This window comes from Diadema antillarum, unplaced genomic scaffold, assembly GCF_040938485.1.
Source record: "Diadema antillarum isolate AM-2024a unplaced genomic scaffold, OU_Dant_1.0 scf00000035, whole genome shotgun sequence".
Lineage (NCBI taxonomy): Eukaryota > Metazoa > Echinodermata > Echinoidea > Diadematoida > Diadematidae > Diadema > Diadema antillarum.
This window is the reverse complement of record NW_027270924.1, coordinates 774,429-784,524: the sequence shown is the minus strand read 5'-3', so window position 1 is coordinate 784,524 and position 10,096 is coordinate 774,429. Positions and strand designations below refer to the sequence as shown.

The 10,096-nt window shown below is 40.2% G+C and overlaps 1 protein-coding gene across 1 annotated transcript; it reads left to right on the top strand.

Moving 5' to 3' along the window:
- The first annotated feature begins 305 nt into the window (after window positions 1-305).
- On the top strand, window positions 306-9,751 carry LOC139743781 (proteasome subunit beta type-1-B-like). Its single transcript, XM_071654238.1, has 6 exons — window positions 306-400; window positions 5,343-5,450; window positions 5,980-6,061; window positions 6,752-6,881; window positions 8,343-8,449; window positions 9,028-9,751. The coding sequence occupies exons 1-6, from the start codon at window positions 312-314 to the stop codon at window positions 9,211-9,213; spliced, it is 702 nt and encodes a 233-aa protein (XP_071510339.1). The 5' UTR covers window positions 306-311; the 3' UTR covers window positions 9,214-9,751.
- Window positions 9,752-10,096: the final 345 nt, after the last annotated feature.

Below are 10,096 nucleotides of genomic sequence, written 5' to 3'. Positions count from 1 at the left end.
GGTCTGTTGTCCATGTGATCTGCAGTAGCAGTACACCGCAGTGTGTGAGCACTGCTGAGCAGCGGATGGTGTACAGCATGTACAGCAGGGATCTTTTGAAACAGCGCCATCTGCGTCAGTAATGAATCATTGCTCCATCGGCTCGCTAGCTAGAGCCAGCACTAGCAGTGACTGGCGAAAATAGAGCGAGAGAATCACGAACACCAGTTGTGTGAACAACATTGTCTGGCATGCACATTACCGATTGAATGCTCGGTTTTACGTAGTTTATTTCGTCGTTTTGTTCTCCTAAAACCAACCTTAAACTCAAAATGCAGAGCATACCTCACGGCTACCAAGAGGTTCCGAGTTATCATCCAGTGGAACATCAACGCTTCAATCCATATTCTTTCAATGGAGGGTAAGACGGCGGGTGTTCTCGGTCATGTGAATAAATTTAGAGTTTTCATGATTAACGTAGACTACGGTATGGAGGTGTATCCTATTACCGAACGATTTTTATTTTATTTCTCCAGACGCGCAACATTATGCTTCAATTTAGCTAAAGATCTCCTGGAAGATAGTTAAAATTCTGATAAATTTAGCTGTAACATTAACGTTAGGCCTAACACTAACAGTAAGCCACGCACGTAACAAAATCATTTAACATTTCAAATAACCCTTCCACAAAAACCGTGTCTTTTTACCGACGCAAATCGTATTGTATTTACCGAACATGCCCCCTCTGTATGGGGAAATTTAGGCATTGCATTTTCGGTCAATGTTATTAATGCAGAATAACAAACATCAACATTTCAGCGATTATTACTAAAATTTGTAACGTTACTGTAATGTCTGTATACTTGACGTTTTTTGCTACAGTTTAGCAATTTTCTGCACCGGCCTCCAGGGATGCCAAGTTCAAAAAGATTTTATGAGTGAGATTTTCATGACTCGGCATCTCGGCATGCGAATGTGCGCGCGAGCGAGGGTGTGGGAGGGGTTGTTTTTCCCCCCGTGGCCTCCCACGGTAGGGAGCTTTTTCAATTTTGAGCTCTTAATGGTGCGATCAGGTGCATACTTAAGTGACTATTTTTTACTTATTTTGAAAGACAAAAGGGAAATATACCTTCAAAAATTGCAACTATCACTTAAATCTTTTGAGGTATGCTCATTATAATAGGCCCAAGTTGCAGACTTCGCCCGATGCGTGTGAAAAATGGGTGTCATGCGTGAGATCGTGAGATGGCCCCTAAATGCTTGAGTCTCACGCAGAATGCGTGAGACTTGGTAGCTCTGGGCCTCCCTTGTGAGCAACATTGCGTACATAGTGCAATGGATGCGCGCGTTGTTTAACGGGCTTCCATTGAAAATGTACGTGTTCGATAATAGGATACCTGGCTAGGCGCTCTATACATGTATCTCAGTTCGGGAAACCTACTCACAAGGGGGGCCCCTCCTTATAAGCAACCCGTCCCCCTTTTAAGTAACCCCGTCCCCCTTATAAGTAACCCCCGGGGCACCCCGTATAAGGAGTCTCCACGCTTTTTTGCAATGCAACGCGAAAATGAAAGGACTGCGGCAATTCGCTTGATTATGTCCATAAAGCTTCACAAGTTTCCTAGTTACTCACGAAATTTGAGCAAAATCGGTTCGAGGCATCATATCTAAAATCATGGATTTAAATGCGGTGTCAAACGACCCATGCGAATGCTGAAATGCGAGCGATTACTGGCGTGAGTGTCGCCAGGCGCGGCGGCGCGGCAATGCTTGAGTGCAGACGTGGCAACTGAGTACGGACGAGACTTTTGTACTCAGTCGCCACGTCTGCACTCAAGCATTGCCGCGCCGCCGCTCCTGGCGACACTCACGCCAGTAATCGCTCGCATTTCAGCATTCGCATGGGTCGTTTGACATCGCATTTAAATCCATGATTTTAGATATGATGCCTCAAACCGATTTTGCTCAAATTTCGTGAGTAACTAGGAAAGTTGTGAAGCTTTATGGACATAATCAAGCGAATTGCCGCAGTCCTTTCATTTTCGCGTTGCATTGCAAAAAAGCGTGGAGACTCCTTATACGGGGTGCCCCGGGGGTTACTTAGAAGGGGGACGGGGTTACTTATAAGGGGGAAAGGTTACTTATAAGGAGGGGCCCCCCCTTGTGAGTGGGTTTCCCGAACTGATCTAGGGTCTAGCTCTATACATGTATCTAGGGTCTAGATCTCGGTAAGTTTTAGGGTCCTACACTTGTTACCATTCCCACTTGGTTTTGCTAGGACTCTCGTCTAACAGAATTCTTTTTTTATTTCCTGTAGACTTGATCTAACACTCCATCTGCTTCTGAAACGCGCTACCCAAGAAATGGTCAATTGTCCATCCTCAGCGCAGATGAGGTCCAGCAAATCCAGCTCCTCCCAAAAAAGAGAAGATTCCCCCCCCCCCCCCCCCCCCCCCATAACGACTAACGTTAGCACCACTTGCCACCAGTCTTGCGCCCCAGTAAATTAGATCTAGTAATTACTGGTATTTGATTTAATTGTTTTTTTTTTGTAGCACATCATTATTGTCATTAGATATTTTGATATCGCACTGCATGCACCACACTGTCACTGAGCCTAACTAACATTGATTTAACGTTAGTATTACGTGCCAGTATTACTAATACTAACAAGGCCCTATTGTTTCTAGATCTAGTAACAATAAACAATCAGTAGATCTAGGCCTAAATTTAAATTTTAGATTCTAAATTTTACCTAAACGTTAACTTAACTGTTACACCACTCACCAGGACTCCATAGACGGGTCTAACAACCGCTAGCCTAGGAGATGGACTTCATTCAGATTTCAAGAAGAATAGGAAGGAAGAAGAAAATAATGTTATTAAAGCATTTGTCATGTGGAGACAATCTCATGATCTGCAAGTGCAAAGTGATGTGTGGCAGGGATTGTTGCATATAAGGGCACAAGGCCCAATCAGGTGGGAGGGGGGGGGGGGGGGGGGGGGGGGGAGGGGGGTGCGAGAGTATCACTTTGCATAACACTAAATTAACAGTAACACTTGCAAGTAAGTTTAACTCCCAAAACGGCCAAACACCCCCACTTTTATTTGAAAGTCGTTGGGACTGAAATACTGTGTAAGCACACATGATGATGCTCTTGGACTTTATTAGCTCTGTTTTATCGATGGAAACTGCTGCCCCTGCCACAAATTGGCACCCTATCAAAAGCGGGAATAGATCCTAATTGAAATTACTCCAGAAACATACTTCGGCCTTGGGTCTAACAGAACAGTAAATCATCCCTGTTTGCGACAAGGTGCCTATATGTGGCAGGGGCAGTTTCATTTGTTGATTAAACTAGACTATTACCTTAGATGTCTACAAAGATTAATTCAATAGTGTAGGCTCTGTAGAAGTCTAGTTCTAATTATATTTATTAGAATTACTCTATTGGGACACAAGTTATCCACTCTGTGCAGGCTGACAGGTGATGCAAAACTTTATCTGAAAATTATTTAAATCAGCTGATGGTTTTGTTTCTCCTCGGATAGCAATATCCCACCTTCATTGCTGCAGCTGACAATTCATCTTAATTTTATACCTCTGCAGGGGAGATTATGTTTTTACCACATTTGTCCATCTGTCTGTTTGCAAACAGACTTCTACAACTCAAAATGTTACGGCATTTGGATGAAACTCACAGGAAAAGTTGATTCACTTGTATACTGTATGACACAAGGAGCAAATGATTAATGGTGATCCAAATCACTGTCTTGATACAGCAATTAAAAAAAAAAAAAATGAAAGGATTTTCTATCATTGACATACTGGCCATAGGGCCAACGAGGGAGTTCAAGCTGTGTTTACTTCAGCACATGCTAAAGGCACAGTACAAAGCTGTTCAAAGTGGATGCTGAGACATTAGTAAAAAGGCTTCTACACAAATTCTCTATCATTGAAAAGAAAAAGGGTGATTTTCAGCGTGTGTGAATGGGTCAAAATTAGCTACATGTACTTGGCAGAGGTCTGTGCATCCCTAGTGCTTTTCTAGGGGTGATAGATTTTTACTTCTACCCGTTTGATTAATTAATTATACTTGTGCCATCTTTAATGTAGCATCTAGGCATGGTCACACTACGGGAAACTAGGCGTAGTTTCACTACGGGAAACTAGGCGTAGTTTCACTACCTGGTATTTTTCGTCGCTTGGGCAGTGTGACCTAAAACTTCTGGAGAAGTTAACAGCGAAACTCCCTGCGTGCACTTGGGAAGGTTTCTGTCTTCTCGTAAAACTGCATAATTTTGTGTAGTATGACTGCGTGTGGCTAAAACTAAAAAAAAAAATTAAAAAATGGCTTAAAACTGCATAAAGTTCACTATGCATTTGCACACTTTTTTTTTTTTCATCACTGAAAATATAAAACTTTGGCATAGGATGCATACAAGGAAATCTTGACAGTGGTTGCCAAGCCTGATGTACCCTCGATGTGAGCAAACTGACCAAAGCATCCGGCTTCCAGTGTTGGATAATAAATTCGGTAGCACACTGCTCTCCACGTACAGCTGTAAATGTAGAGCAATTGTAACTAACCCTTCAATCCGGAGCATTATTCGACCTAACTAAAAAACAACACATGCTTTCTTTTGTAATCAGGTGATGTTTACTTTTAGTCAGGTTTGATAGATGGTACATACCCTTTGTACTCTTAGAGCAGAGACTCCAACCCCAAGCACCTGCTGATCTGGAGATTCTCCCGCCCGAAACCCCTAGCAAACGGGAGACTCCAAGTTTATGTGTGCAAAGCGCGAAGTTCCTAGGATTCTAGATGTTCTCTGGTGCTATCTAAGGCTTATTTTTTCAACATACGATGGAAATAAGTAAGAAATCCTTTCCACCGGGAGACACAGAGCCAGGGCGGGAGAAATCAAATCTCAAACGGGAGAACGGGAGATTGTGCAAAAATAGGCTTTCGGCGGGAGATCTCCCGTCGAAAACGGGAGAGTTGGAGTCTCTGTTAGAGTGTACCTCACAAATTTTAAAGTACATTTTCTGAAGACCATAAACTGCACATAATAAAATAATAATAACAACAACAGTAATAATTATTTACCTTTTTACCGAGCTTACTACAGAGTTTACTGGAGAGTGTCACGAGTTGAATTTTTTGAACAAATTGTGCAGTTCTCATTTTTTCATTTTCATTTCTCATATAAACATTATTCCTCTACATGAGGATTTGCCACAATTGCTTGTAACCGACATGGCTTGATCAAACTTCATTGCAATATTGTGACTGTACATGTATGTGTATGGCTGAGTGAAGACCAAACGGTTATTAATGTATGAATTTATCATCCTCCAGGACTCTTTTAGCCATGGCAGGAGAAGACTATGCCATCATTGCATCCGACACCAGACTTAGTGAAGGCTTTGCAATACACACACGAGACAGCCCAAAGACGTACCAACTGTAAGTTTCAAGATTTCAAAGCCTAATTATTCCTTCTGATCTTGCCATTGTTTTCTCAGGGATGACAAAGGAAATGCGATTTGTAACTTTCAAGGGAAATATTGAAAATGTGAGATTCATGCTGAAGAAACAACGTACAGTATGAACAAGGAGGTACCTCCTTGGTATGAATAACTACATAGTTGTTGGTGAATATGATACATGCCTAGAGGAAGAGGAATGCTTGGACATGCTTTGGTTTGGAAACTCTGCATTTTATGAGAAAGAGTGTCTCTATCCAGAAAATATGATTTGAAACTGCATAGTTGCTGAGTTGCAGAGATGTGTGCAGTGATAACATATTGAGTAAATACTGCTCGAAATTTCCATGTCAAGGAAAATCAAGAGTCTGCTGCAAAGACTATTGGTTTGTTTCTTTCTCGATTAAGTGTATGGTCATTTCAATGTACGTACAAATTACACTCATCAAGTTAAGTGATATTGAGATATTTTAAGTAGTGACATGTGAAATGTGTTTTTCTTACTACAGAACTGATGCAACAGTGCTTGGCTGTGCAGGTTTTCATGGAGATGTTTTGACATTGACAAAAGTCCTTGGTGCAAGGCTGAAGGTAAATGGACGATACTTGTTTTGTTTGTTTTCTTTCTTTTTTTATAGAAGAAATTGATGTTCAGTACAGAAGAGCATTAATTGTTTTTAAGGTCTGTAAGACGTGTAGTTCTCAGTATTACTCAAAAAGGGCAAACAGTTTTTGTATTATGCAATATGTGCCCCTTGTATGCTGGTAAAACCATTGTCTCTTGAGTTAGACATACTGGAATATACAGAATATCAGAATTTTGTAAATATTAACGTACAAAGTTTGAGCATAAATACTGTGCACTACTGTTATAACAAATACAGGTATAACAAAATTCCAGTTACAACGAAGTAAAAATTCAGACCACAAGAATATCTGTGCTATGTTTTTCATAATTGTTTATTTGGTCCGTTATAAGGAAAGAAAACTGCCAGTCTGGAGGACTTCGTTATAAGGGAAGTCCACTGTATGTAGGTAAATTGGTAACACTAGCAAAAGATGAGCTTGCAAAGTGGAAAGAAGGAGAAATGAACTGTGTCAATGGTCAAATACAGAAGAATGTAAGTTTTCATAAAGTGTGTGTACTCTCACAATGTTTAGTAACGCTGGTTTGGAATGTGAACCACCTACTTCTGCAATATGATCTTGCCTTCTTTTTCTTTTGTATCTGTCTCATCTTTTTTCCCCTCCTTTTCTTTTTGCGGTCTTCTTTTTTCCAAGATGTATGAGCACGAGCACCACAAGAAGATGAAGACGTCTGCCATTGCGGCCATGCTATCCACAATTCTCTACTACAGGAGATTCTTCCCCTATTACACCTACAACATCCTGGCTGGCCTGGATGATGATGGTGAGATTCATGTCACCAGTATATCTTGTAAAGATAATTCCTTCCTTTTCCTGGTGATCTTTTTACACTTCTTGTGTGGAAAACCCCCAGAGTGTGTAATGTAGTACTGTAAAAGTGATATTTTTGCGCGACTAATTTTCCGCGCTTGGCTGGGTGAGAAGAGTTTCGCATGTTTTTAATTCTGCGGAATAAAGACATCAACTACTGGAACATATGGCATGCAAAAATATTCCCGTGCTTTTATTTTCGCGCTAGTTTTTGATTGCACGAAATGTGCACAAATTTCAACACCACGAAAATTAAAACTTTTACAGTATACATTGAGAAAGGAGAGGGCAATATACAGTCAACCTTGCCCAAGTCAAATCCATTTGAACTGAAGAAATAGCTTTGACTTCAGAGAAAATTAAGACTTATGGGGGATTAAAATCAATAGAATGTAAAGAGAAGAGGACTTGAAAAAAAAAACATCGACTTCGTCGATGATTCAACTTATACGAAGTCGACTTAAGCAGGGTTGACAGTAAATACATTTTATCTACCCTTACCCTCTTAATCCTGATCTTTAATAGTGAGGAGAGGTATATTGACTAATTGTGCTTTATAGTGTAATATTTCCTGTGCATTGCTTACCAGGGATATCATTGTTGCACATTAGTCATTGTTGCAACATTTTTAGAGGCTTTCCATCAATTTAAGTGCAATTTTACACTATGCTTGATTTCACTACAGAATTGCAGTAAAATTGAATTTATAAAAAAAAAATCAAATCAAGTCAAGTTCATATGTGACCACCAGCTCAAAACCCACAAACAGTCACAGATTAGGATTCTATGTAATAAACCAAAATATGTCACTCGTGTTGACTGACTCAAATTCGTAAAGTTTGTCTTGCATGGAAGAGTAATCCTTTCATTACCTACTGTCAAAATTTGATGGCTTAGAACAAAACTGAAATAGAGATATTAAGCAGTTTTTCTGGACCACTGGGAAATTTATACTTCTGCATTGCACACTTCAGTGACTAATCTTTTTCCTTTTTTTTCTCCCTTTTCTATCACACTGCACCTCCTCATTTCAATTACTTTTTTAATGGGTAAGGATGGTCCAATTTTGATTAGTTATATATCATTTAAGAGTGTAAAGCTTAATCTTAGAAAACCTAGAAAACTTCAAAAACTATGTAGGAAAGTGGACATTCATTTTGACTACTTTTTAGGGGCTTTGAGCAGGGCAATCAACTTGCATCTCATGTCTTGTCATCAGTCTGTGCACGAAGGTGTCATGCTTTTTAGACAATTCATTGGGTGTCATAGCAACTGACAGAAGCTCCACAAACATTTGCTTCAAAGGAGGCAGTTCTGTTAACAGATTAGTTGCCAAGTGATGCTTCAAATGTGTTCAATGTCCTGTGCTTTTTTCACTGTGAAATCACAATAATTGTTGGTTGTGATCCTCCAGGCAAGGGGTGTGTGTACAGCTTTGATCCTGTGGGGTCGTATGAGAGGGAGACCTACCGAGCTGCAGGGTCATCCAGTGCGCTTCTACAGCCTCTCTTGGATAATCAGGTCGGTGATCAGAAAATCACTCTTTATTACATGTATTGCGCATGTTAACTTTTTATTTTCCATTAATATATGCATTGGTCATTCTTCCCAGCTATGGTCTTGGCTCTACACATGAATGTGTGAGCTTGTTGCCGGTTTGTAAGCTGCTGCTAATTCTGCACCTGAATAGATGGAGGAAAGTTATGAGTGTGCAAATGTATGTATATGTCAGTGATATAATATCATTTCAGTTTCATTATAATTCATCTCAACTTCAATTTAGTCAGATACAACATTTTAGAAAAAAAGTGAAACTGGGTGACTTGTTTTAAAGTTTTTGAGTGCACCATGTCTCTTTTTCTGATGTACCTACTGTAAAGATAGAAATTTTTCCCCAAGTAATTTTATTTTTTGCACTCTGCCAGGTAAGATGAATTTTGTGCATTTACAGTCTATGGTGCAAAATTCCCTTGGTCATATTGAAATTTTGTTATAATGTAGAAAACTGCAGGTCCAGAGGACTTTGTTGCAACAGGAGTCGCCTGCATACACATCTTGAAATTTTCGGATTTTTTGTCTCTCTCTTGCCCTCTGATCAGATTGGAGGTAAGAACCAGGAAGGGTGGGTGAAGGAACCCATCCCACTGGACAAGGCTGTAGCCCTGGTCAAGGACGTCTTCATCTCTGCGGCGGAGCGTGACATCTACACAGGAGACGGGATCGTCCTCCACGTCTTGACAAAGGACGGGGTCAAGGAAGAGCGGTTCCCACTCAGACGAGATTAAATCTTGCGACATGTCTCGCAGTAGTGTAGATATTAGTGTTGTATTGTCAATGTCTCATATCATTACATAGTCTGCGTTATGTTTGAATGTGATGTCCACAAAGGTGACATCTCAGTCTGGAAGATCTGGGCACTACAAGATGGTGGTCCAAGACCACAGGGTAGAGATGATCATTTCCTGTGCTTATGGATAACTTTGGTCTTAACTGTGACTGAACTTGAGTCTTAAAAATGTTCTCTAGCATTTCTTTATCAATGATGTAACTTAAGAGAGAGTGAAAAGAAAGTGCACACAGTGTCCCGAGAAATACATTTAGGTGTGATTGCCACATATGACATCATGTACGACATATGTGAGTGAAAGCAGAAACGATTCAAGTTTGTTCTTGATGAGTAATTTTACTTCTTCTTGAAATGCAGATTTGGGGGAATTAGGTACGGTCTGATACAAGAAGATTCCTACAAAAAGTTTTATAAGCCTAGTCCCATATTCAGTGCCTAGTGGTCTGTAGAAATGTGATGCATGTACGGAGCTGTAATTGGAGATGTTGAGTATGACCTGCATTCCATGCAGGTAAGTTCTGAAAGAAAAAATAATAATGCTGATGTATTCATGCACACATTGACATTAGGGCCTTGTGAGTAAGTTGTCCTGTGTAAGCCAGATTCTACATGGAGGTGAATAGCAAAACAAGAAATTTATAGTACAATGATAAAGATATTTTTGTTGGGAAAGTAAAAATTGTCAACCATGGAATGTGCAGATATCCAGCTTTGTGCAGTAGTAATTGTGCCAGATTTAGTGATTCCTTGGCCAGCTTTGACATTCAAAAATCACCTCCTAACTCAAAAGTACCAGTTAGTTCCAACACCTCAGAAACATT